The 27,786-nt window shown below is 52.6% G+C and overlaps 2 protein-coding genes across 7 annotated transcripts in view; one reads left to right on the top strand and one right to left on the bottom strand.

Annotated features, from left to right (window-relative positions):
* Positions 1-1,477, bottom strand: part of STIM1 (stromal interaction molecule 1) — a 93,781-nt gene extending 92,304 nt beyond the window's left edge. For 2 of the 4 annotated variants that reach the window (XM_039358734.1, XM_039358736.1), the window contains exon 1: positions 1,210-1,475. In XM_039358734.1, coding sequence (XP_039214668.1) covers positions 1,210-1,321 — 112 coding nt within the window. In that variant the 5' untranslated portion in view covers positions 1,322-1,475. Of the gene's footprint in view, positions 1-1,209 lie in introns of all 4 variants that reach the window. The other 2 variants (XM_039358733.1, XM_039358735.1) reach the window with 2 other exon arrangements.
* On the top strand, positions 895-27,348 carry RHOG (ras homolog family member G). 3 transcript variants are annotated; one of them, XM_039358739.1, is made up of 2 exons: positions 895-917; positions 25,500-27,348. In XM_039358739.1, exon 2 carries the CDS (start codon positions 25,543-25,545, stop codon positions 26,116-26,118), a length of 576 nt encoding a protein of 191 aa, XP_039214673.1. In that variant the 5' UTR covers positions 895-917; positions 25,500-25,542; the 3' UTR covers positions 26,119-27,348. The 3 variants fall into 3 exon arrangements, with proteins under 3 accessions (XP_039214673.1, XP_039214671.1, XP_039214672.1); XM_039358737.1 differs by lacking the exon at positions 895-917 and adding an exon at positions 6,603-6,756; XM_039358738.1 differs by lacking the exon at positions 895-917 and adding an exon at positions 14,304-14,597.
* Positions 27,349-27,786: the final 438 nt, after the last annotated feature.

Raw genomic sequence — 27,786 nt, 5'->3', positions numbered from 1 at the left:
CTTCCCACACAAAGGGCAGGACGCTTCCAGGTGTTAAGAGCCGGGAAGGGGTGTCTGTCTGTCTGCCTTTCACTGGGCAGAGGATGCACAGGTGTTAAGAGCCGGGAAGGGTGTGTGTGTGGGTGTGTGTGTGTGTGTGTGTGTGTATGATCCGCACACACTTTTGCCTCTCTTTCCCACGGCCCCCCCCCCCGCCTTCCCAGAGGCTAGGTTTCCTCTTGCGTTGCACAAACAACACACCCAGACAACACACCGCACTCCAACGGCATCTGGCAGGGTTGGGAGGCCGTCGGGGTTTGTTCCCCGGAGCTTTCTGACACTTTGCAGCAGGGAAAAGGCGTCCCGGCTCCAGGGGGCTTGGGGGGAACCGCGGCGCTCCGAGCGGGCGGCGGCAACTGCAAGCGAGGACCCCGGCTGGGCGCCCCGCTGACGGACCCGGGAAGCCGGGCGGCGGGGGCAGCTGCGGCCAGGGACCCTCCAGGGACCCCCCCCCCGCCTCCGCCTCCTCCTCCTCCCGCGGCCCCGCCCCCGAGGCAGCCGAAGCCCGCAAGGCGAGTGCCAGCCGGGGGGCGGGGGGGGTCTGCCCGACCGGCGGCTCTTCCACGGGCTTGCCGCCCCTCCTGCGCCCCCCCAAAGGTCGGAGCCCCCAGACCCTCTCAGGGTGCAGCAGCCGCCCCCCCCCCCGGCATCGCCCAGCCAGGCGCCCGGAGCCCCTGAGCGCTCGCCCCCTCGCCTCGCCTGGCCGGCTCCAAGAGGGGCAGAGCGCCGCTCCCAGCAGTCCCCGCCAGCACCGGGGATTCTGGGCACTGGAGTCCGCCCATGCGGGCAGCGGAGTCTGCGTCCTGCAGGCAGCCGTTAGGCAGGGGATTGTGGGCACTGGAGTCGGCCGTGCAAGGAGGGGACTCTGGGAACTGCAGGTACTCGTGAGGCAGGGGGTTCTGGGCATGGGAGCCCACCCTGGCAGGCAGGGGGTTCTGGGCGCGGGAGTCCACCCAGGCAGGGGGTTATGGGCGTGGGAGTCCACCCAGGCAGGGGGTTATGGGCGCGGGAGTCCCCGTAGAAGCAGGGGTCCAAAAGTCCCCGCCACCCACCCCGAGAGGCTCCGGGGAGAGGCGGCCCGGGGGTCCCAGCCTGGGGGTTCCTGAAGCCGGGAGAGGACCCTCCCCGGGGCCAACGGGCCCCTCCTTCCCTCCCCCGCCCGCCGCTCACCTTCCAGCGTGGCCTCGTCCGGGTGCGAGCCGGGGGTCCCGTCTGGGCGGCCGGGCGGCGGCAGGAGGAGGCCGCAGAGCAGCCCCAGCGCGATACGGCCCCACAGCGCCATGTCGCCGGGTCACCTCCGCTCCCGCATCGGCAGGCGCGGCCCGGCCCGGCCCGGCCTGGGACGGCAGGTGGAGACGCGTCCGGTGCGGCTCCGGACAGGTGCGCCCCTCCCGGAAGCGGCGCGCCCTCCCCCGCCCGCGTGGTCCGTCCCCTCCTCCCCCCGCGGCGCCGAATGGTCTCTCCCGCCCGGGCGCCCGCGCACCAAGTCCGGGCAGGCGGCAGGGGCGGGGCCGATCCCGCCCACTCGGCCCCGCCGGCCAATCGCGACAAGGCTCGGCCGCGGAGAGAGAGCGCCCGGCCGGCAGCGGCCCCTAGCGGCAGAGGGAGGCGCGGACGCACGTGGAGACGCGTGCAGCGGAGCCCCCCCCCCCAGTCCACCGTGGGAATCTGCGGCTCCGGCTCCCGTCCCGCGGATCGCAACCGCCTCCGCGTCAAGGAGCGTTTCGACGCGTGTTGTGAGCTTCGCACGACGCGCAGACTCGCGAGCCTGTGGGCACGCAGATTGGGCCACTTGGTGATTGAATGGGCGGAACAAGAAGAGACGGGACAGACGCTTGTCTGAAATGGTGCAGGGGTAGGCAAACTTGGCTCTTTTATGACTCGTGGACTTCAACTCCCAGAATTCCTGAGCCAGGAAGTTGGGAGTTGAAGTCCACGAGTCATAAAAGAACCCAGGTTGCCTACCCCTAGATAGGGTCTCCTGCCTGAGAAGGGGATTGGACTAGATGACCTCTAAGGTCCCTTCCGTTATTCTGCTATTATTATTACCGTGCTCCCCTCCCCACCAAGTCTTCTTTCCTAAAATAAACCGTATTTCCCACTATTAAACCCCGCACCCTGGGGGGGGGAGGCGTGTCCCCCACTCCGGCAACTTTAAGACTTGTGGAGTTCAACCGTCGGGCATCCGTACACGTGTCGCTGGAAAAACCCCGGGACAAAATCGGGCTTTCGAGCCGTAGTCCGTAGGCACGGAAAGAACGCCCCCTTTCCTTCCCCTCTGTTGGGGAAAACCCCACGGAAGACCCGCCCCGCGTGGCGGTGAGAAAGCGCCTGGCTCGGAAGAAGGAAGTCCCGGAGCTGCTTTTCGGCTGCTTTCTTGCAAACGGCCCTTGGCCCCTTCCCAGCCGAGCCTCACCGGCCCGGATCTTCCCCTCGCCCCCCTCCCACCCAGCTGCAGCCGCTCCGGCCGGGCTGTCTTGCCCCGGCCGTCGGGGGCTTCTGCAGTCCGGGCGCGGCTCCCAAGGCTGCGGCGACGACAGCGGCTTGCTTGAGAAATCCAAGCTGGATTTTGTTAACAGGAGAAAAAAGGCGTCTAAAGACGAAAAGAAGAGCTATGCATCTTCTTTTGCAGCTCTGCCCGTCGACGAAGCCTTGCAGAAGAATTCCAAGAAAGAGCTGAGCGGATATTTGAAGGGATAATGATAATAGTAATAGTAATAATAGTAATAATAATAATAATAAATAAATAAAATAAAGTCATAGAAAATGATAAAATTAAACTGCTCTGGGACTTCAGAATTCAAACAGACAAGCACCTGCAACATAACACCCCAGACTTAACAATTGTCGATAAGAAAGACAAAAAAGTCTGGATAGTGGACGTGGCAGTGCCTGGAGATAGCAGAATAGAAGAGAAAGAACTGGAGAAGATAACAAAATACAAAGACCTACAAATAGAAATAGAAAGACTGTGGCAAAAGCAAGCAAGGGTAGTACCAATAGTCATAGGCTCCTTGGTGCAATCCCAAAACAACTGGAGCACCACTTGAACACCATTGGCATTGACAAATTCGCTATTAGTCAATTGCAAAAGGCGGCCTTATTAGGAACTGCTTCCATCCTGCGACGATATCTGTAATACCATCAAACATCCACATCTGCCTATCCCAGGTCCTGGGTAAGGACTCGATAGGTAGACAAAATGCCAAATCCAGTCTGAACATCTGGCTGACTGTGCGATGATCGATAATAATAATAATAATATAAAAAGTTGGAAGGGACCTTGGAGGTCATCTAGTCCAACCCCCTGCTCAGGCAGGAAACCCTCTACCATTTCGGACAAATGGCTGTCTGGTCTCTTCTTAAAAACTTCCGGTGTTGGAGCATTTACTGCTTCTGGAGGCAGGTGGTTCCACTGGTTAATTGTCCTCACTGTCAGGAAGTTTGTCCTTAGTTCCAGGTTGCTTCTCTCCTTGATGAGTTTCCATCTGTTGCTTCTTCTCCTGCCTTCTTCAGGGGCTTTGGAGAATAGCTTGACTCCCTCTTCTTTGAGGATGACCTACCTGCATAAGCAACATAGGAATAAGTAGCCCCTGATTTACGTTTAGTGACCATTCGAAGTTACAAGGGCACTGAAAAAGTGACATGATTGTTTTTCACACTTACAACCATTGTGGCGTCCCCAGGGGCACATGATCAAACATGGATGCTTGGCAACTGAGTCATATTGATGATGGTCGCAGCGGCCCAGGTTCACGAGACCTTCTCACAAGCAAAGTCAGTGGGGAAGTCATGTTACTAACCTAATAACTTGCAGTGATTCACTTAACTGTGGCAAGAAAGTAAAATGGGGCAAAATGCACTTAACAATTGTCTCACTTAGCAACATAATTTTTGGGTCATAAGTTGCTCATAAGTTGAGGACTACCTGTAAATGGCCAGTGATGCGCTTAGCTTCAACACTTGCCTCCCCCCAACAACAGCAAACCTTCCTGCCTTCCTCCCTTCCTTCCCCCCCTCCTTCCTTCCTTCCTTCCTTCCTTCCTTCCTTCCTTCCTCCCTCCCTCCCTCCCTCCCTCCCTAACACAGTTGGACCTTGGAGGTCTTCTAGTCCAACCCCCTGCTCAAGCAGGAGACACTTTACGATTCTGGACAAATGATTGTCCAATCTCCTCTTTAAAAACTCCAGTGTTGGAGAATCCACAACTTCTGAAGGCAGGTAGTTCCACTGGTTAATTGTTCTCTCTGTCAGGAAATTTCTCCTTAATTCCAGGTTGCTTCTCTCCATGATGAGTTTCCATCCGTTGCTTCTTGTCCTGCCTTCAGGCTCTTTGGAGAAGAGGTGGATCCCCTTCTTCTTTGTGGCAGCCCCTAAAATATTGGGAGACAGCTATCATGGTCCCCCCTCGTCCTTATCTTTCTTAGACTACACAGACCCAATTCCTGCAACCGTTCTTCCTATGTTTCTGCCTCCAAACCCTTTATCTTCTTTGTTGCCCTTCTCTGCCCTCTTTCCAGAGTCTCAACATCTTTTTGTTTTTAAAACATTTATGTAGCCGCCCATCTTTCAGCCAACTCTGGGCGGCTCCCAAGCAAAGATTAAAAGACCTATAAAATGATGGTAAAAACTGTAAAACGCAACCAGTTAAAACATAAACCATTAAAACCGACAAATACCCGGTACCCATCACTGCTAAGGTGCCATCCTTTAATCTTCTCCCAGCACCTTGGTGGACACTCAGGTCTGTAAGGCCTTAATGGAAGAGGCCAAACGGTGGAGGCTGGACTTGGGGGGTGGGGGGGGAAGGGTCTATGGGGCAGGGGCTTCCATGGAAAAGGCACCTTCCCAGCTCCTGTCAGATGGTAATATTTAGGGGAGGGGACTAGGAGTGTGCCCACCCTCTCTGATCTGATAGGTCAGATACACGTCCTGGGGTGGGGAGCAGTCCTGCAGGTAGCCCAGCCCTATGTGATGTGGGGCTTTGAAGCCGGTCAGGCTGGGCTGGTCTTTATAGTCTAGATCAGGGATAGGCCACCTTGGCTCTTTTATGACTTGTGGACTTCAACTCCCAGAATTCCTGAGCCAGCCATGCTGAGGGGAAAGGGAGAGGTTTCCAAGCTGAGCCAGGCTGGCTCAGGAATTCTGGGAGTTGAAGTCCCCGAGTCATGAAGGGGCCATAGTTCCCCCATGCTGGCTCAGGAATTCTGGGAGTTGAAGTCCATGAGTCATAAAAGGGCCAAGCTTGCCTACCCCTGCTCTGGAATAATTCTTTGCTGGCTGAGGAATTCTGGGAATTGAAGTTCACAAGTCTTAAAGTTGCCAAGGTGAGAACCCCTGCTAGATAGCATTAGCCTGGGAACCCCAGCCCCTCCCTTCTGCCCACAGGTTGGCTGTCTTGGGGAAGGGGCTTTGTGCCCCTGGCTCTCCCTCACTCCTAAATAGCAGGGCCCTCCTGGAGGTGCACTGGGAGGCAGGAGAAGCTGGTATTTGGGGGGGGGAGGGCTGCGCATGGGTGACCCGCACCTGGGCAGAGCCCAAAAGGTGGCGAAGCCCCCGCCGGAGCAGGAAGGTGGGGCAGGGGAGTCCAAAAGACCAGCTCCGCAGACCCCTCCCTTGAGGAGGGGGGCTCACGGCTTCGGGCCCCGGCTGAAGCCTCGGGGTCGTGCCCTGCAGGTGAGGCTTCCCCGCGCGGGCCTGGCTAGTGGAGAGAGCCGCCCGTCCGGCAACGGGACTCGGGGCGGCGGACAAACCCGCAAAGCTGTCACCGCCCTTCGAAGGCCGAAACGCCCGGGAAGCTAGAGAGATGAAAGGCCGCGGCGGCGGGAGCGAAGGGCGGCGCCTCCCGGACCCTTGGAGGGTGGGGGTGGGGGGCTGCCGCCTTGCGCCCCGTCCAGGCGGTGGAAGGGGGGCCGCTCTCCCGCCTCCTTCCGGAGACCCCGGCCCAGACGTCACGAGCCCCTGCCTCGATTGCATGCATGCATTCCTTTCCTTGCTTTGAATGGGTGTAACACACACACATACACACACACACACCCTAAGGCCGGGGATGGGGAGGGCTTATAATCGGGACCCCCAAACACACACACACACACACACACACACACACACACACTAAGGCCGGGGATGGGGAGGACACACACACACACACACACACACCCTAAGGCCGGGGATGGGGAGGGCTTATAATCGGAACCCCCAAACACACACACACACACACACACACACACACATACACACACACCCTAAGGCCGGGGATGGGGAGGGCTTATAATCGGGACCCCCAAACACACACACACACACACACACACACTAAGGCCGGGGATGGGGAGGACACACACACACACACACACACACCCTAAGGCCGCGGATGGGGAGGGCTTATAATCGGGACCCCCAAACACACACACACACACACACACACACACACACACACACACACACACTAAGGCCGGGGATGGGGAGGGCTCATAATCGGGACCCCCAAAGCCGAGAAGGGGGGGGGGCCGAGCGGAGCCGGCAGGACTTCTCCGCTCGCCGCTGCCCCGCCCCAAGCCCGGGAGGCTCCCCCGCCCCGTCGCGGGCGGTGGCGGCGGGAAACTTCCCCGTCGGCGGGGCGCTCCAGCTCGCCCACTTCCTCCGGCCGCGCACACGTCCTCTCGCGCGCCGACCGGGAGCAGCCGCCGTTGCCGCCGCCCGCTCGCTCGCCATGAGCCCAGGTGGGTCTCGCCTCGCCCGCCCGGACGGCCCGGGACCCTCTTCGCCGCCCCCCGCCCGCCCGCCTGGCGGCCCCGGCCCGGGACGCAGCGCGGCTAACGGCGCCTTCCCCGAAGCCGGGCGCGCCCTGCCGGCCCCGCCCGCCCAGCGGCTGCGCCTGCCTGGCCGAGCCGCTCCGGGCAGCCGGGTCCGCTGGAGAGCGGGGGGGGTGGGGGGGCAGGAGGGCGGGCGCCCCCGTCTCCCTCTCCCTCCGCCGCCCACCCAGGGGGGTCCCGGGGGGGGGAAGCGGCCCCTGGAGGAGCCCCCCGTGGCTGTCGGGAGGGGCTGCCCGCCCCAGGGAGGGTCGCGGGGGGCTGCTTCCCGCGGGACGCCGGGGGTGGGTGGGGGGGGGTCGGTCAGCCCCGCTTCGGGATGGAGCCGCCTGCCTTCGGCAACGGGGCGCGCCCCGAATCCCCATCGTGGCTCGGCCGCCCAAGGGGGGCCCGAACTGGGCTTGCGGGGCGCCGCTGCGGCCGGAACCTCCCAGCCGCCGGCCTGGCCCGGAGTCCCGGCGAATGAGCCGGGCGGCGAAAGCCCCCCCCCCGCCCGCCGCCCCCTTGGCTTGCGGTAGACTGGCCTGGCGCAGGGAGGCTCCGAAGAGACGCGCCGGCCCTCCCCCCCCCCCGTCTTTCCGATCTCTGTGAGGGTCGCCTTCCGCCTCCGGACTCGCCCTTTCCCGGCCGAGCGAGGCGGCCCCGAGCAAAAGGGGAGCCGTGGGGGGGGGGGACCCGCTTTGGAAGAGCCGCTTTCTCGGGCAGGGGGGAGGCCAAGCCGGGGGGAGAGGTGCAGAGCGGAGGGGGCCACTTTGCCCTCCGAAAGGGCCGCAAGTGGAGCAGTTTAATTCGGACTAGCAAAGCCCAAACTCGGCCCGCCTTCAGACGATGCGGGAATCTGATGGGGGGGGGTGTTGGAGGGACTTCGGGGAGGGGGGGTCCTCGTTGCCAGGGATGCTGCTTTAGCAGAGCACCTTTGGGACCCAGAAGCCCTCTCCCCCCCCCAGCTGGAAGCAATTGGGGAAGGGGAGAACCTACAGAATAATAGAATATCACAGCTGGAAGGGACCTTGGAGGTCTTCTAGTCCACCCCCCTGCTCAAGCAGCAGACCCTGTACCATTTCAGACAAAAGGGTGCCCCCACTTCTCTGCCTCCATATCACTGTGTTCTGGGCAGGGGGGGGGACACCTCAGGGGGGGTGACTTCCTCCCAGCCGCCCCCCCACCCTCCATTTCCCAGTGTGGGGGGTGCCCTTCAGCTCTTCCTAGGTCACTAGAGGAGGACAGATGGTGGAGGACGGCACCGTCTCCTGAACTCTGGGAGGTTGCCTGTTTCCCTCCCTGTTTAACCATGCTGGCTAGATGGTGGTTAACCTTCCCTTTTTCCCAAGAGGTCCTCCGGTCACACTCCCTCCGCCCCCAAAACGGAGAATGCTGACTTGCTTTTTCCACCCCTCTTGGGGGAGGCTGCCCGTCAAAAGCCCCAAGTTCCCTTTCTGGACTTCCCCATAGCACAGACCCACCGTCTGCCCGGGAGGCCTCCTTCCTCCTGCTCGGAGACAGACGCTCGCTCGTGGTCTCACCCGGGGAGGAACCGGAGTCCTGGGGTCCCTCGCAGTGCCCCACAAAGATGGGGGGGTCCCTTCTGAGAGTATCTCTCCAGTCTGTGTTGGGGGGAGAGCTGGTGATATCGTTGGCGCACAACATAACTGACCCTATCTGTTGCATCACGGTACAGAGTTGCCACAAGGCCTGGGATGTGGGAGGCACCACGGAGATGTGACATGTGGTTTGCCCCCCCTCGTCTTGGGTAATTGCTGAGGCCCCTCTTTTCTGCCCCCATCCCCACTTGCCCTATCCAGCCCATCTCGGCTCAGTCAAGCAGCAAAATTCCCTGTCCAGAAGTGTCATAAGGTCAGGGGTCAAAGGTTTATGTGTGGGGGGAGGGGGTAACTGACCCGTGAGTTGAAAAACCCGGTTACCTACTAGCCTTGGTTAGTTAGCAATCTGTTTCAGCTCAGCATTCCTGCGAAGGCTCTTCAGCCACGATTCCAGGCCTTCCCAGCTTGGGAAAATGGCTCCCCCTTGGATGGTGCTGTCAGTGCATTATAGGCTTGGGCATCCTTTTTTTGTGACGGTGGAACAGGGGCTCTGCCATCTCAGGACTGTGGAGATGAGATGGAGGCCCCAGGCGCACGCTTTCCCCAAGTCGGGAACCATGTTTATTCTGGAGGTGCTCCTGGTGAAGGGATAGCCGAAGCTTGATGGTTTTCTTGCAGACGTTTTGTGACCCATCTAGGTAATTTTGTCAGTGCTAGAAGGGAGTGGGGATTGCAGGGAGGAGGAGCAGGAGGATTGTGGAATCCTTGCTTCTCTCTGAGCTGGGCGGTTTTCTTGCAGACGTTTCATGACCCAACTAGGGAACATCATCAATGCTAGAAGGGAAGGAGGGAGGGAGGGAGGGAGGGAGGGAGGAAGGAAGGAAGGAAGGAAGGAAGGAAGGAAGGAAGGAAGGAAGGAAGGAAGAAGGAAGGAAGGACTGTGGGGTCCTTGGTGCTCTCTGAGCTGGGTGGTTTTCTTGCAGACTTTTCATGACTCAACTGGGTAACATCGTCAATGCTAGAAGGAAGGAAGGAAGGAAGGAAGGAAGGAAGGAAGGAAGGAAGGAAGGAAGGAAGGAAGGAAGGAAGGAAGGAAGGAAGGGTCCCTGGTGCTCTCTGAGCTGGGTGATTTTCTTGCAGACGTTTCATGACCCAACTAGGGAACATCATTAGTGCTACCATCATCATTATTAGCACTGATGATGTTCCCTAGTTGGGTCATGAAACGTCTGCAAGAAAACCGCCAAACTCAGAGACACCAAAGACCGCCCCCCCGTCCTCTTTCTCCTCCTCCTCCCCCTTCTCCTCCTCCCCCTCCTCCCCCTCCTCCCCCCTCCCTTCTACCACTGATGATGTTCCCTAGCTGGGTCACAAAACGTCTGCAAGGGAACCGCCCAGCTCAGAGACCACCGAGGACCCCCCAGTTTAACCCTGAGCTACAAAGGTTCCCCTCTACAGACCCCCACCCTTGGCTGAAGGACCCGCACTTGGGGACTGAACCTTCTCCAAATGCAGCTCCTTCATCCAAGCCTGAGTAGTCCTTGACTTACGACCACAATTGAACCCAAAATTGTTGTTAAGTGAGTTTTGCCCCATTTTACAAGCTGTCTTGCCACGGTTGTTAAGTGAATCACCGCAGTTGTTAAACCAGTCGCACCGTCGTTAAATGAGTCTGCCTTTCCCATTGACTCTGCTTGTCAGAAGGTCGCCAAAGGGGATCACGTGACCCCCCCCCCACCCCGGGACTCTGCAACCGTCGTAAACGTGAGTCAGTCACCGGGCATCTGAATTTTGATCACGTGACCCTCGGGATCCTGCGACGGTCGTAAGTGTGAACAACGGCCATCCGTCACTTTTTTCAGTGCCGTTGTAACTTTGAACGGTCACTAAGTGAACTATTGGAGATCGAGGGCTGCCCGAATCTCTTCACCGGGAACGTTTGTTGTGACTGGCAAGCCGCCTTCCCTGCACCCGGCGCCTGGTATCCCTCCATCACCAGTTCCCGGCGCAGATTCGTTTTTGAAGGTCCTGCAAAACAGATCAATATCAAGCCAAATAGCCGCATTTTAGGTCAATGATAGCAACAGCCACAAAAAGAGCTGATGTCATTGTCCACCCAGCAGCAGCTCAGGATGACCTTCTCTGTCTCCTCTCCCTCCTCCCCCTCTGTCTGGGAAAGGCCCCATGCAGGATCCTCCTTCCATCCCATCTCTTGAACCCAATGCCTGCGTTGTTGTTGTTGTTAGTTGCGAAGTTGTGTCTGACTCAAGGCGACCCCATGGACCACGTTCCTCCAGGCCTTCCCTGTCCTCCACCATCTTCTGGAGTCCATTTAAGCCAGCGGTTCTCAGCCTGTGGGTCGGGACCCCATTTGGGGTCAAACGACCATTTCACGGGGGTCGCCAAACAACGCAGTCCGCCATTTCCCCCCCCCCCCTTTTCCTTAGCTGTGCTACTCCCTTTTATTCAATTGACTTTCAAAAGCCAATAGGAATTGTCCAGGCTGTCTCTGCCCTGCTGAGCCCGCCAAAAGTCCCATTCTGCAAACGGTGCTGCACCAGTTGAGTAGTCCTCGACTTACGACCGGTTGAGTAGTCCTCAACTTACGACCGGTTGGGGGTCACGGCATTAAAAAGGTTGAGAACCACTGATTTAAGCTCACTCCCACTGATTCAGGGACTCCATCCAGCTACCTCCTTCTCCATCGTCCCATTCTTCTCTTGCCCTCCATCTTTCCCAGCATCAGGCTCTTCTCCAGGGAGTCCTTCCTTCTCATTAGGGGGCCAAAGTCCTTGAGTCTCCACTTCAGGATCTGGCCTTCTCAAGAGCAGTCGGGGTTGATCTTCTCCAGGACCGACCGGTTGGATCGCCTTGCAGTTACCGCCCGCGTTACCCCAACCTCAAATGGGCTCATCCCACTTCCAGCTAAACCGGGAAGGAGAGCGAAGGCTGGTTGTGAATTTCAGATTTGGGATCGCAGCAACCTGTGGGGCAACAGCTGCGTGCCCTTGGCTGGCCCCAAACACGTCCCCCCCACCCCACCCCCAATGGGCCCAATGGGTTCCATGGTGCATCCACGGTGGCTTGTAAATCCTGGGTTATATATATCTTAGGGTGGCATCGTCCTCCTGGGGAGGGAAAGAGGAGCCTTGTTTTGCCGTCCTGCGCGGGGGTGGGGGGGGGATGCTCAGTGCGTCGAGACCCCCCCCCCCAGGGCTGCCCTGTTGGGAACAAAACAGTCTTGTCAAAACATTGGATGTTTTTGCTTTGACACCAGTCCTTACACTTCTGGCTGCAGTATTCTTGCAGACGTTTCGTGACCCAGCTAGGGAACGTCATCAGTGCCAGGCTGAGTTTGGAACCCAGAAGCCACCAGCCAGCCCAGGGGAAGAGCCGGCCTCTGCCATGTGCCAAGGGGAAGCATTGAGGCCACCCTATTTGCATGGCCCCAGAGGTGTGGCAAGAGAGAAGTGGCTGTTGGGCTTGCGCCATGTCGAACAGATCCTGATGACTCACGTTCCTGGCAAGGAGAGACAAAGGAGTTTGTGTGCCTGGGGCAGGGCAGGGCGGGTTCAGCCCCCTTTGCATCCCATTTGCACATAGCTGCAGCCTTTGCATAACGGGGGGGGGGGTGCAGAGGAGGAACCGCCCTAAAGACAGTCGGGGATCCCAGAAAATTGCAGTACTTTTTCAGGGTTTCATCTGGGAACCCCCTTTCACACTCTGTCCCCCGCAACAGGCCTTCTGCCACTGGATGCCTGAGCTTATCTAGTCCAACCTGCCACTCCACGGATGAGTTTGTCCACTAGCATCGCTGTCCAGCACCTCCGAAAGCCTCTACCTTCGAAAGCCTGGGTGGGCTCATCGAAGGCCAAGGATTTGAGGGTGCTTGTTGATCTCTGAGCTTGGTGGTTTTCATGCAGACGTTTCATGACCCAACTAGTCCCTTCCAACTTTACTACTACTATCAGGGCTAAAAGGGAAAAACCAAACCCCTCTCCCTTCCAGCGCTGGTCATGTTACCTAGTTGGGTCAGGAAACGTCTGCAAGAAAACCAGTGGAACCACCTGCCACCAGAAGCGGTGAATGCTCCAACACTGGAAGTTTTTAAGAAGAGACTGGACAGCCATTTGTATGAAATGGTATAGGGTTTCCTGCCTGAGCAGGGGGTTGGACTAGAGGACCTCCAAGATCCCTTCCAACTTTATTATTATTGTTGTTGTTATGATGATGATGATGATGATGATGATGAGCTACCAAGAACCCCACCGTTCACTCCTTAGCCAGAAGGTCCCCTTGAATTCCTGCCAAGGATTCTGCAGGTTCTCTGTGGGACCCCAAAGCTAGCACTGCTTCTGCCAGATGTTGGAAGCGGCCTGGCCACGTTGGCTTTGTGTATCTCGCAGGCATTCAGAGAAGCTGATGATGGTGGTGAAGTTGGGCAAGAGACTCTGAGCCACTCCGGAAGCAGACTTAGGCAGGGCCTCGGGGGGGGGGGCGTGGGGGGGGGGAAGGAGAGGGTCCTGCACGTGCATTGCAAAAGAGCCCGTCGGCTGCACCGCCCGGGAAGAAGCCGAGAGTCATGAGTTTCCTGCACAGGAAGGGGAAGTGCTGATGGGACGCTGGCCTTGAGGGGTTGGCCCGTCCTGGCAGAAAGGGTCTGTTCTGGCCTGGAGGAGCCCACCCCTTATGGCAGGGGTTCTCAACCTTGGCAACTTTAAGACTTGTGGACTTCAACTCCCAGAATTCCTCAGCCAGCAAAGCTGGCTGAGGAATTCTGGGAGTTGAAGTCCACAAGTCTTAAAGTTGCCAAGGTTGAGAACCCCTGCCTTATGGGAAAGGAGGCTCCCCCAGGGCCCACCCTGGAATTGGCGTCTGCCAGGGATCGGGTGCTGGCAGGCCACAGGCAGATCTGCCCTCCCCTCCCCGGCATCTGGGGACACTGAGTCACTGGGAGGACATCATGTTCAAACCGAGAATGAGTCAGCAGGGCATCCAAAACTATTTTTTTGGCTGACGGGCGAAACTCACACGCTGCCTCCATCCAGCTGCACTTGAGCCCTTTGCCATAGCTGGGTGCAAAAATCGTTCTTGACTTACAACCGTTTGTTTAGTGACCGTTCAAAGTTACCACGGCAGTGGAAAAAAGGACTGTTTTTCACACTTACGACCGTTACAGCATCCCCGGGGCCATGTGACCAAAATTTGGACACTTGGCAACTCGTGCCTGCCCTAAGTTTCCATCCGTTGCTTCTTGTCTTGCCTTCGGGTTCTTTGGAGAACAGGTTGAGACCCCCCCCTTCTTCTGTGTGGCAGCCCCTCTAATACTGCCATCATGTCCCCCCATCCTCCTTTTCACTAGACTAGACACCCCAATTCCAGCAACCGTTCCTTGTATGCTTTAGCCTCCAGTCCCCTGATCGTTTTGGTTGCTCTTCTCTGCCCTCTTTCTAGAGTCTCAACATCTTTTTTTACATCGTGATGACCAAAACTGGATGCAGCATTCCAGGTGTGGCCTCACCAAGGCCTTGTAAAGTAGTATTAACCCTTCACGTGATCTTGATTCTATCCCTCTGTTGATGCAGCCTAGCACTGTGTTGGCTTTTTTGGCAGCTGCAGCCCACGGCTGGCTCACACTGAAGTGACCGTCCACTAGGACTCCGAGATCCCTCTCACAATTAACTCCTGTTGAGCCAGGTACCCCTTACTCTCTACCTGTGCATTCAGGTTTTCTTTTCCCACCACTGAAGGTGGGAGAACTTCAAGGTGGGGGGGGGCTCCCCAGAAGTTCCTTCCCTGGTGATGGGGGGGGGAGGAGGGGGCCCTTCCATTTTGATTTCCTGCCTGGGGCACCAAGTAGTCTTTGGCTGCCCCTGCTTGGCGGGCTTCCTGTTTAGATTTCTGCAAACTGCTCCTCACTTCCGCTTCTCTCCTGTCGAGGCTCACCATGCCCGCCCGGGGTCCCTTCCTCCACAGAAGCTAGGGGAGGCGGCAAGGAGGTGGGCATCCTCCCTTCCTCCTTGGGGCCCGAAGGGCCAGAGGTTAAAAATGGGACTTTTCCGACTTTCCCAATGAACAGAAAGCAGAAGCTTTGTGAAGAGTGACGTCCTTCATGAGACGCTGCGTCTCCCGAAAGCTTTGGGCTTTTAATGAAATAGACAGGCAGTCCTCGACTTACGAGCACAGTTGAGCCCAAAATGGAGTCCCTTGGTAAGCAAGACTATGGTGGAGTGTGTTTTGCCCCGTTTTGTGACCTCTCTTGCCACCGTTGTTAAGTGAATCACTGCAGTGGATAAGTTAGTAACCTAGTTATTAAGAGAATCTGGCTTTTTCCATTGACTTGCTGGAATGTCACAAAAGGGGATCCCAGGAGCCCCCCAAGGGACATGTGACTGTCACAAACCTGATCTGGTTGCCAAGCGTCCGAATTTTGATCAGTGGGGATGCTGTGACGGTCGTAAGTGTGAAAAAAACGGTCATAAGTCACATTTGTAACTTCAAACGATCACCAAATTAAAGCTTGTAAGTCGAAGTTTACCTTTGTTTGTTGAAAAATAGGGCTTCTAGACTCCTGCTGATTCCCTAGCACGAAAAGAAGTCTGGAATGCAGATGAATGAATGAATGAATGAATGAATGAATGAATGGATAGAATCAGGATCACGTGAAGTATTAATACCACTTTACAATGCCTTGGTAAGGCCACACTTGGAATCCTGCATCCAGTTTTGGTCACCACGATGTAAAAAAGATGTTGAGACTCTAGAAAGAGTACAGAGAAGAGCAACAAAGAGGATTAGGGGACTGGAGGCTAAAACATATAAGGAACGGCTGCTAGAATTGGGTATGTCTAGTTTAACGAAGAGAAGGACGAGGGGGGACATGATAGCAGTCTTCCAGTATCTCAGGGGCTGCCACAAAGAAGAGCTATTCTCCAAAGCGCCTGAAGGCAGGACAAGAAGCAACAGTTGGAAACTAATCAAGGAGAGAAGCAACCTAGAACTATCCTGACAGGGAGAACAATTAACCAGTGGAACAGCCTGCCTCCAGAAGCAGTAAACGCTCCAACACTGGAAGTTTTTAAGAAGAGACTGGACAGCCATTTGTCCGAAATGGTGTAGGGTTTCCTGCCTGAGCAAGGGGTTGGACTAGATGACCTCCAAGGTCCTTTCCAACTTTACTACTACTACTACTACTATTATTATTATTATCGATCATCGCACAGTCAGCCAGATGTTCAGACTGGATTTGGCATTTTGTCTACCTATCGAGTCCTTACCCAGGACCTGGGATAGGCAGATGTGGATGTTTGATGGTATTACAGATATCGTCGCAGGATGGAAGCAGTTCCTAATAAGGCCGCCTTTTGCAATTGACTAATAGCGAATTTGTCAATGCCAATGGTGTTCAAGTGGTGCTCCAGTTGTTTTGGGATTGCACCCAAGGAGCCTATGACTATTGGTACTACCCTTGCTTGCTTTTGCCACAGTCTTTCTATTTCTATTTGTAGGTCTTTGTATTTTGTTATCTTCTCCAGTTCTTTCTCTTCTATTCTGCTATCTCCAGGCACTGCCACGTCCACTATCCAGACTTTTTTGTCTTTCTTATCGACAATTGTTAAGTCTGGGGTGTTATGTTGCAGGTGCTTGTCTGTTTGAATTCTGAAGTCCCAGAGCAGTTTAATTTTATCATTTTCTATGACTTTCTCTATTTTATGATCCCACCAGTTTTTGCTTACAGGCAAATGATATTTTTTGCAGATCTTCCAATGCACCATTGTTGCTACTTTGTCATGCCGCTGCTTGTAATCAGTTTGTGCAATCTTCTTGCAACAGCTTACCAAGTGGTCCACTGTTTCTTCAGCTTCTTTGCATAGGCGGCACTTACTGTCTGTTATTATTATTATCGATCATCGCACAGTCAGCCAGATGTTCAGACTGGATTTGGCATTTTGTCTACCTATCGAGTCCTTACCCAGGACCTGGGATAGGCAGATGTGGATGTTTGATGGTATTACAGATATCGTCGCAGGATGGAAGCAGTTCCTAATAAGGCCGCCTTTTGCAATTGACTAATAGCGAATTTGTCAATGCCAATGGTGTTCAAGTGGTGCTCCAGTTGTTTTGGGATTGCACCCAAGGAGCCTATGACTATTGGTACTACCCTTGCTTGCTTTTGCCACAGTCTTTCTATTTCTATTTGTAGGTCTTTGTATTTTGTTATCTTCTCCAGTTCTTTCTCTTCTATTCTGCTATCTCCAGGCACTGCCACGTCCACTATCCAGACTTTTTTGTCTTTCTTATCGACAATTGTTAAGTCTGGGGTGTTATGTTGCAGGTGCTTGTCTGTTTGAATTCTGAAGTCCCAGAGCAGTTTAATTTTATCATTTTCTATGACTTTCTCTATTTTATGATCCCACCAGTTTTTGCTTACAGGCAAATGATATTTTTTGCAGATCTTCCAATGCACCATTGTTGCTACTTTGTCATGCCGCTGCTTGTAATCAGTTTGTGCAATCTTCTTGCAACAGCTTACCAAGTGGTCCACTGTTTCTTCAGCTTCTTTGCATAGGCGGCACTTACTGTCTGTTGCTGTCTTCTCAATTTTGACTTTGTATGCATTTGTCCTTAAGGCTTGGTCTTGTGCAGCCAGAATTAGTCCCTCGGTCTCTTTCTTCAATTTTCCTGCTCTTAGCCATTGCCAGGTTTTATTATTATCTGCTTTCCCAGCTATTTTTTTCATGTATTGGCCATGTAGTGCTTTGTCTTCCCATGCCTCTATTCTGTTCTTCATTTGGTCTTTCTTGTAGGCCAGTTTGGTCTCTCCAGTAGTTAGTAAGCCTTCCTGATATACTAATTTCAGTGCATCTTCATCATTGTTCTTCAGATATTCTTCCAAAGCCATTTTTTCTTCTTCAACCATCTGATGTACTTGTAGCATTCCACGCCCACCTATTTGCCTTGGTAGATAAAGTCTATCAATGTCACTGCGTGGATGAAGGGCATGATTCATTGTCATTATTTTTCTGGTCTGCCTATCCATTGCTTTTAGTTCTGCTTGAGTCCAGTCCACTATTCCAGCTGTGTACCTAATGACTGGGATTGCCCAGGTGTTGATTGCCTTTATGGTATTTCCTCCATTGAGTTTGGACTTTAAGATCTTCTTCACTCTCTTGATGTATTCACCTCTAATCTTTTTCTTGACTTCAGTGTGCTTGATGTTGTCAGCTTGAAGGATACCCAAGTATTTGTAGTACTCTTCCTCATCCAGACTCTTAATGTTATTTTCGTGGGGCATCTTGATTCCTTCAGTTTTCATTATTTTTCCTTGTTTGATAGTAAGTGTGGCACATTTGTCCAAGCCAAACTCCATTACAATATCTTGGCTATATATACGGACAGTGTTGAGCAGCGATTCTATTTCAGATGATGTTTTTCCATACAGCTTCAGATCATCCATATAAAGGAGGTGGGATAGTCTGGCAGATGTTTTTGATGTTTGATAGCCATGTCCTGAGTTATTCAGTATTGTTGACAGAGGAAACAGTGCAATAACAAATAGTAATGGTGATAATGAATCTCCTTGAAATATTCCTCTCTTGATATTAACCTCTCCCAGCCTCTCACCATTGATCTGCAACTGTGTCTTCCATTGTGCCATCGATCTTTGCACAAATTTTCTGATGTTTCTACTGACTCCTGTTATTTCTAGGCACTTTATTATCCAATCATGTGGCAGAGAGTCAAATGCCTTTTTGTAGTCAATCCATGCCACATTCAGGTTGGTCTTCCTTCTCTTGCAGTTTTCCAAGATCATTTTGTCTATTAGGAGTTGATCTTTTGTTCCTCTGCTATTGGGGCGGTTTCCTTTCTGCTCAGGTGGAAAGAGATTGTTTTCAACTAGATGCTGTTGCACTGCATCAGCTACTACACCAGTTAGTAATTTGAAAGTTGTTGGTAAGCAGGTAATTGGCCTGTAGTTACCTGGTGTTGCCCCTTTTGCTGGATTTTTCATTATTAGGTAGGTTTTCCCAGTTGTTAGCCACTTTTCAATTTCTCCTCCTTGTAGTATATTGTTGAACTGTTTGGCAATGAGTGGGTGTATAACAGTTAGATGTTTCAACCAAAACCCATGCAGTTCATCTTCACCTGGTGCTGACCAATTTTTGATTTTCTTTGCTCTTTTTTCTACCATTTTTGTTGTTATTACTAGTTCTTTCATTTCAACTTCTGTTTTATTTGCATCCACCTCTTTTAACCAAGCCGCATCCTTGTTGTATTTCTTTGGGTTATCCCATATCTGCTTCCAGAACTGCACTGTTTCTTCCTTGTCAGGTACTGACTGATTCCTTGCAGTTTCTCCATTGATGGATTGGTAGAAACGTTTCTGATTGGATTGAAATTGGAGGTTCTGCCTATAGTTTGCAATTCGAGCTTCATATCTACTGATTTTCCTGGCTATAGCTGTTATTTGTTGCTTTATTATTTCCAGTGCTTCCTTGATCTTCCTTGTTTCTAAGTGGTATTTCTTGATTAGGTATTCTTTGGTCTTCTTGTTCTTCAGCTTCTTTTCTTTCATCTGTTCTAGCTTGCTTGCATGTGATCTTAACTTGCTGATCTTATTTTCTAGTCTAACCTTCCATTTTTCTGGTGCACTGTTTGTTTGTTTTTCTTCTTTGTTGATTTTGCATCCCAGGTATTCTGTTATAACTGCAGCTGTGCTGTACATTAGTTGGTTTGTTTCTTGCATGAATTGGTGCTTATACTTGATATTGCAATATTTGCATCTTTTAATGCTTGTGCTAGCTGTTTCTTTGGAACAAGCTTCAATGCAGGTAGCCTTATTCTGTTGTTTTTGTGCTGTTCTAGATGCTCAGTTATTCTTTGTTTCAATTCTTTTATTTCTTTAGTTAGAGGGTTTTGTTCTTCCTGAGGAAGAGGTGCCTGGTTTCCAAATGAGAACAGTTGTATATCTCTACTGGATTCTTTCACTGCCAACTCCCCCTGGTTTGCCTCTACATTCTGAATTACTTCTTGTAAGGCTTTGATTTCTTTGCCCTGGGTAAACCTTTGCAGTTCGTCCAATTCTGTTTCTGTAAATACTTTATTTCGTGTTATAAATCGGCGTTGATCTGCTAGTCTCTGTTCTGTTATTTCTGATTCTGGATGTTGTTCTTTCCAGAATTGGTGCATTCGTTTTAGATATCCTCTTCTTGTTGGACTTGATCTGTAGTAACAGATCATTATTTCTTTGTTTTCCATCACTGTGTATCTGCGACGGGTAAACACCTTTTCTTCCAGTAGTTCTGCAGCTGCTGGCCCTGGTTGCTCAGCCAACAGTCCTGAGTCCTGTAACCCATTTTTCACCAGATATCCAGGAACTCCAATATCTAGTGCGGACCTTGTTAACCCGGGCGACGTCCGAGCCGGTATGGCATTCTGAAATTTACGTCTCACCATATTTTTTATGGGAGAGACACTCTTTGTCTGACTCCTCTGATGAGACCTGTCCAGTATGGTTGAACCTCTGGCATAGCTCTCATCTTCCTCAGAGTACACAAGCCCACAACCACGTCAAGGTAGTGCCTTATTATTATTATTATTATTATTATTATTATTATTATTATTATTATTATTATTATTATTTAGCCTTGAGACACTTCCCGGCCTCTCCAGGCCATTTGTCCACCAGGCCAGCACTTCGCTGCCTGCTGTGACCCCCAACAGCCCCACCTCGTTCAGCAGCCTTTCCACAAGAGAGACTCTGGGGAGCAGAATAAATGGGAAAGGGGATCTGCAAGCCCAGAGCAGCCCATAGACCCCTTCCGGGGTTATGGGGAGCTGGTGCAAGTGGGGTGCAGAAAGGAGGGTCCCTGTTCAGGAAAGCAAAGCCCCATCGAATCTTCTCCCTAGAAGTAAGACAACTGCACTTCTGTGGGCTGAAGACAACGAAGGGGGACATGACAGCAGTCTTCCGATATCTCAGGGGCTGCCCCAAAGAAGGGGGGCGGGTGTCCAGCTCTTCTCCAAAGCGCCTGAAGAAGGCAGGACAAGAAGCAATGGACGGAAACTCCTCAAGGAGAGAAGCAGTCTAGAACTATCCTGACAGAGAGAACCATTAACCAGTGGAACAGCTTGCCTCCAGAACTTCTGGTGCTCCATCCCTGGAGGTCTTCAGAAAAAGATTGGACTGCTATTTGTCTGAATGATGGAGGGTCTTCTGCTTGAGGAGAGGGTTGGACTAGGAGACCTCTGAGGTCCCTTCCAACTCTATTTATTCTATAAAATTCTGTGAATTCTGGTCCCTCAAGCCTTCCAATGGTGCCGCCATCACCACTGTGACTAGGTCCAGCCATCTTATGCTGGTTGTCCTCCTCTCCTTCCTTCCACCTTTCTCAGCCTTAGAGTCTCTAGAGAGCTGGGCCTTCACATCATGTATATGAAGTAGGATAATTTGAACTTGGTCATTGGTGCTCAGAGGAGAACTCTGGGTTGGTTTAATTTGGTTTCTTGGCTGACCCCTTCCTTTTCCCTTTCCTTCCTTCCTTCCTTCCTTCCTTCCTTCCTTCCTTCCTTCCTTCCTTCCTTCCTTCCTTCCTTCCTCCCTCCCTCCCTCCCTCCCTCCCTCCCTCCCTCTTTTAGTAATAGTAGTAAAGTTGGAAGGGACCTTGGAGGTCATCTAGTCCAACCCCCTGCTCGGGCAGGAAACCCTACACCATTTCGGACAAATGGCTGTCCAGTCTCTTCTTAAAAACTTCCAGTGTTGGAGCATTTACTGCTTCTGGAGGCAAGCTGTTCCACTGATTAATTGTTCTCACTGTCAGGAAGTTTCTCCTTAGTTCTAGGTTGCTTCTCTCCTTGATTAGTTTCCACCCGTTGCTTCTTGTCCTGCCTTCAGGTGCTTTGGAAAATAGCTTAATTCCCTCTTCTTTATGGCAGCCCCTGAGATATTGGAATACTGCTATCATGTCCCCCCTTGTCCTTCTCTTCGTTAAACTAGACATACCCAATTCTAGCAACCGTTCCTTATATGTTTTAGCCTCCAGTCCCCTAATCATCTTTGTTGCTCTTCTCTGTACTCTTTCTAGAGTCTCAACATCTTTTTTACATCGTGGTGACCAAAACTGGATGCAGTATTCCAAGTGTGGCCTTACCAAGGCATTGAAGAGTGGTATTAATACTTCACGTGATCTTGATTCTATCCCTCTGTTAATGCAGCCTAGCACTGTGTTGGCCTTTTTGGCAGCTGCAGCACACTGCTGGCTCATATTTAAGTGATTGTCTACTAGGACTCCGAGGTCCCTCTCACAGTTACTACTATTGAGCATGGTGCCACCTATGCTGTACTTGTGCATTTGGTTTTTCTTGCCTAAATGTAGAACCTTGCTTTTTTCACCATTGAATTTCATTTTGTTAGTTAGTGCCCAGTGTTCAAGTCTGTCCAGATCCTTCTGTATCTTAAGCCTGTCTTCTGGAGTGTTGGCTATTCCTGCCAGCTTGGTGTCGTCTGCAAATTTGATGAGTTCCCCATCTATCCCTTCATCCAAATCGTTGATGAAGATGTTGAAGAGTACTGGGCCCAGAACAGAGCCCTGGGGCACCCCACTACACACTTCCCTCCATATAGATGCAGTTCCATTGAGGACCACTCGCTGAGTACGGCCGGTCAGCCAGCTACGGATCCATCTGGTGGTGGTTCTGTCTACCCCACATTTTTCTATCTTGTCAAGTAGTAGGTTGTGATCTACTTTATCAAATGCCTTACTGAAGTCCAAGTAAATTATGTCCACAGCATTCCTCTGATCCACTAATTTTGTCACTTGGTCAAAGAATGCAATAAGATTTGTCTGGCATGATCTATTTTTGACAAACCCATGTTGGCTTTTAGTAATGACTTTGTTTGCCTCTAGGTGTTCGTTGATTCGTTGTTTGATTATCTTTTCCAGGATCTTCCCAGGTATTGAGGTCAGGCTGATAGGTCTGTAATTTCCTGGATCCATTTTTTTTCCTTTTTTGAGGATGGGAACTACATCAGCTCTTTTCCAGTCCTCTGGTAGTTCCCCTGTGTTCCAGGATCTTTGAAAAATATAGTTCAGTGGCTCCGATATCACATCTGCCAGTTCCTTGAGAACTCTGGGGTGTAATCCGTCTGGTCCTGGCGATTTGAACTCATCTAGGCTGGACAGGTGCTCACTAACGATTTTCTTGCCTATCTTAACTTGTGTTTCTGTTTTGTTTTTTGTGGCACTATTTTTGATAGGTTGGTCTGTTTTTTCCCTTTGTGTAAAGACAGATGCAAAAAATGAGTTAAATAGTTCTGCTTTCTCCCTGTTGCTTGTCACCTTCTTGCCACTTCCACCCACTAATGGACCAATCATTTCCTTCACTTTTTTCTTGTTTTTTACATGTTGAAAGAAGCTTTTTTTGTTATTTTTGACTTTGGTCGCAAGCCTCAGTTCATTTTGAGCCTTGGCTTTCTTCACTTCATCTTTTCTTTCCTTCCTTCCTTCCTTCCTTCCTCCCTTCCTCCCTCCCTCCCTCCCTCCTTTCCTTCCTTCCTTCCTTCCTTCCTTCCTTCCTTCCTTCCTTCCTTCCTTCCTTCCTTTCATCTAGTCATTCAACATGAGAACTAACTATCAGCCACATCATTTTCAGAAATCAGTTCCCACGTCCTGTAGCATCTTGAAAGCTCACTAATTAATAGTAATAGTAATAATAATAATAATAATAATAAGGTAAGGACTCAATAGGTAGACAAAATGCCAAATCCAGTCTGAACATCTGGCTGACTGTGCGATGATCAATAATAAAGTTGGAAGGGATCTTGGAGGTCATCTAGTCCAGCCTCCTGCTCAGGCAGGAAACCCTATACCATTTCGGACAAATGGCTGTCCAGTCTCTTGTTAAAAACTTCAAGTGTTGGAGCATTCACCGCTTCTGGAGGCAGGTGGTTCCACTGGTTAATTGCACACCATTTCAATTCGTGGAAGAACAGCTGAAGTGCCAACTGTTTACCATCTGCCCCAAGACTTGTTAGAGTCTTACACTTTAACTATCCATTTACTGTCAGACTGTCAACTCACACAAACGGCACCCTCCAGGAAACGCTTACAACTTGATTTCACATCGCCCACCGAGGCGTGCCACGACAATTCACAGAGAAAGAAAAAGATGAGAGGTTTTGCGCGTTGCTGTTTTTTTCTTCGTTGCGATGTGATTAGGAAAGCTTTCTGCAAACGGATTGTGTGAATTTAGCTGCGAAGGGAGGAGGCTGGGAGGGCTGCAGTCAAGCTGCACAGACCTTTGTCGCCTTGGGTGGGCTGGCCAGGGAAAGCTGGATCAGGCTGCTGTCCGAAATCCAGGAGAGTTGCTTTCAAGCTGGACTGGACAGGCTGAGTGAGAACTGACCAGCCGTCTCAGTCTAAAGCAGTGTTTCTCAACCTTGACAATTTTAAGGCATGTGGACTTCAACTCCCAGAATTCCACAGCCAGCAATGCTGGCTGTGGAATTCTGGGAGTTGAAGTCCACATACCTTAAAATTGTCAAGGTTGAGAAACACTGGTCTAAAGCCAGCAACTTTTAAGACTCCCAGAATCCCCCTGCCAGCAGAGTTCAGGGACCAGCTTGGCTCTTTAGGCCAGGGGTCTCCAAATTCAGCAACTTTATGACTTGTGGACTTCAACTCCCAGAATCCCCCAGCCAGCTGAAGTTGGCAAGGTTGGACACTCCTGATCCAAAGCAACTGGCGGTCTTGCTAGCCATTTGTGGCCACCCCTTGAACACAGGGCAGGAAGTGAATAAGGTGCCCCTTTCGGAGTGAACCACCATCGGCTGGGAGGGGGGGCATCTTTTTAAAGCAGCCCACCCAGCCTGTAACATATGAGAATGGGACGATCTATGAAAAGGGAAGAAACCAGACAGGCTCCTGTGTGAGACAGGGCAAAGGGCAGCTAAAGGATCTCGTCCCTCGGGGAGGGGGCAACGATGAAGAGCAGGCTGGGGGGGGGGCTGATTGGGTCTCACACACACATGCAGACAGTCCTCAACGTACAACCTATAATTAAACCCAAAATTTATGTTGCTGAGGGAGAAAATTGTTAAGTGAGTTTTGCCCCCTTTTAACAACATCTTCTTCTGCTGCTGCTGCTAATAATAGTAGTAGTAGTAGTAGTAGTAGTAGTAGTAGTAGTAGTAGTAATAAAGTTGGAAGGGACCTTGGAGGTCATCTAGTCCAACCCCCTGCTCAGGCAGGAGAACCTATACCAGTGATGGCGAACCTTTTAGAGACCGAGTGTCCAAACTGCAACCCAAAACCCACTTATGCATCGTTGGGTGCCGGGTGGGCGTGGCCCATTGGGTGAGTGTGGCCCATTGGGTGGACGTAGCTGTGGTGGTAACGGCAGATTGGGTGGGACCAACTTTGCAAAATCTTTTTTTTTTCCCGCAAGAAGTTGAAATTGACTGATTGAACCTTTTTTTTTTTGCATACGGCGGTGGAGGCCTAAAGCAAAAAGGGTTTATAAAACCCAGCTGAAGGCCCAGGACTGGGGCGATGGCGTGTATGCCCACCGAGAGGGTTCTGAGTGCCACCTCTGGCACCCGTGCCATAGGTTCGCCACCACTGCCCTATACCATTCCGGACAAAGGGCTGTCCAGTCTCTTCTTAAAAACCTCCAGTGTTGGAGCATTCACCGCTTCTGGAGGCAGGTTGTTCCACTGGTTAATTGTTCTCATTGTCAGGCAGTTTCTCCTTAGTTCCAGGTTGCTTCTCTCCTTAAGGGAATCACTGCAGTTAAGTTAGTAACATGGGTGGTTGCGTGAATCCAGCTTCCCCGTTGACTCTGGTTGTCAGAGATGATCAGGTGACCTTTGGACATTGCAACCGTTGTAAGTACATGCCAGTTGCCAAGTGTCTGAATTTTGATCACGTGACCCCGGGGATGCTGAGACGGTCATGTGAAAAATGGTCCTAAGTCACCGTTGTTCAGTGCCGTTGTAACTCCGCATGGTCACTGAGCGAGTGGCTGTAACTTGAGGACCGCCTGTGCCTACGCACGGGCCCTTCTCTGGGCCAGCCCCTTCCCAACGTTTCCCCTTTCTTGGGTCTCCCGCAGGTTGCTGAGACAGAGCCTGGAGGGTCCCGGGTGAGCGGCCGAGATGCAGAGCATCAAGTGCGTGGTGGTGGGCGACGGGGCGGTGGGCAAGACCTGCCTGCTGATCTGCTACACCACCAACGCCTTCCCCAACGAGTACATCCCCACCGTCTTCGACAACTACAGCGCGCAGAACACGGTGGACGGCCGGACGATCAACCTCAACCTGTGGGACACGGCCGGGCAGGAGGAGTACGACCGCCTCCGGACACTCTCCTACCCGCAGACCAACGTCTTCATCATCTGCTTCTCCATCGCCAGCCCGCCCTCCTACGAGAACGTCAAGCACAAGTGGTACCCGGAGGTCTGCCACCACTGCCCCGACGTGCCCATCCTGCTGGTGGGCACCAAGAAGGACCTCCGCAGCAACCCCGACACCCTGAAGAAGCTGAAGGAGCAGAGCCAGCTGCCCGTCACCCCCCAGCAGGGCGCCGGCCTGGCCAAGCAGATCCACGCCGTCAAGTATCTGGAGTGCTCGGCCCTCAACCAGGAGGGCATCAAGGAAGTCTTCACCGAGGCCGTCCGGGCGGTGCTCAACCCGGCCCCGCCCAAGCCCAAGAAGCCCTGCGTGCTGCTCTGAAGGAGGCCCTCGCCCTCTGCTTATGCCCAGGCGCCCTCTCCGCTCCCCACTCGCTCCTGCCCAAACTTTGCTCCCTAGGAAGGCTCAAGGACCCGCTCAGACACGTGGCCCTTTCCCCCCACGGGGGAACCGAGGCCAGGAGGACTAGTCCTCGCCTTACGGCCATGTTCCATGGCTAAGAAATGAGGTTGCTAAATAAGTCACACCTGATTTTTTTTGAGACCCTTTTTGCCACAGTGGCTAAGCAACAGCAATAGCACTTAGACTTACATACCGCCCCATCAGGGCTTCACGGACCTCTCCTGGCGGTTTACAGAGCCGGCATTATTTAACAAGCCAAATAATGGGTGGAAGGGACCTGGGAGGTCTTCTAGTCCAGCCCCCTTCCTTCTCAAGAGGAGACCCAACGATCGGGGGTCCTCATTTGGCCAACCTCGCAAGGATGGCTGTGGAATGCAGAGTCAGCCGGCGGTGCTGCGCTCTGACCCCTGCGCCACCACGGCTCCACCATTAACGGAATCCGCTGCCATTGTTAAGCGAATCAGGCAGTCGTTAAGCGAACCCTGCGTCCCCCCCAGTGATGTCGCTTGTCAGAAGCCGGCTGGGAAGGTCACCGATAGCAATCACGTACTTGCAGGCCAATTGCCAAGCGCCCGGATATTGATCCCATGGCCGTGTGGATGCCGCAGTGGTCATAAGGGCAAGGACTGGTCGTAAGTCACTTTTTTCAGTGCTGTTGTAACTACGGTCACTAAGCACAAGTGGTCGTAAGTGGAGGACTGCCGGTACCCTCAACTATGCAAAGCTTCCTGAAATGCCGTTTTAGTGACGGCGCAAAAAAGGTGCGCCCAAAGGTGTCCTTTCCAAGAGGTGACAGGACTTTCTTGGTTTTCCCTTGAAGATGTTTCCCTTCTCCTCCTGGAGGCTTCATCGGAACCGAAGCGAAGCGTCTCCTAGGAAAAACCAAGGCAGTCCACTCGCCTCTTGGAAAGGGCACCTTTGGGAGAGCCGAGACCCGGATGACGAGGAACCTCCATAGGCCAAGAAAAAATATGTTTTTGTCCCATTTCTTCTCCACGCATCCCGGCCTCCATTCTTCCCTGCTCCTGGCTCTTTTATGACTCGTGGACTTCAACTCCCAGAATTCCTGAGCCAGCATGGGGGAACTTTGGCCCCTTCATGACTGGTGAACTTCAACTCCCAGAATTCCTCAGCCAGCATGGGGGAAACTTTGGCCCCTTCATGACTTGTGGACTTCAACTCCCAGAATTCCTGAGCCAGCATGGGGGAACTATGGCCCCTTCATGACTCGCGGACTTCAACTCCCAGAATTCCTGAGTCAGCATGGGAGAAACTTTGGCCCCTTCATGACTCCTGGACTTCAACTCCCAGAATTCCTCAGCCAGCCTGGCTCAGCTTGGAAACCTCTCCCTTTCTCCTCAGCATGGCTGGCTCAGGAATTCTGGGAGTTGAAGTCCACGAGTCATAAAAGAGCCACGGTTGCCTACCCCTGTGCCAGGCAATGCACTCAGGTGCCCGTCTGGAGAGACCACCTGGCAGAAAATCCACCCCAGGAGAGCAAGGATGAGGCAGAGGGCAGAGGTCCACTTCGATTCCTCGCACTCAGCGCCTCCTGGTCCGAAGGTCCCTCGGACCGCTGAGGCAGGC

This window comes from Crotalus tigris, unplaced genomic scaffold (genome assembly GCF_016545835.1).
Source record: "Crotalus tigris isolate CLP2741 ecotype Arizona unplaced genomic scaffold, ASM1654583v1 scf7180000019065.834497, whole genome shotgun sequence".
Classification (NCBI taxonomy): domain Eukaryota; kingdom Metazoa; phylum Chordata; class Lepidosauria; order Squamata; family Viperidae; genus Crotalus; species Crotalus tigris.
The sequence above is the reverse complement of the archived record's forward strand: the minus strand, read 5'-3'. Positions and strand labels throughout refer to the sequence as shown.

Excerpts from the sequence above, each read along its gene's own strand:
- RHOG (XM_039358739.1), top strand. The coding sequence starts at position 25,543 with ATGCAGAGCATCAAGTGCGTGGTGGTGGGCGACGGGGCGGTGGGCAAG.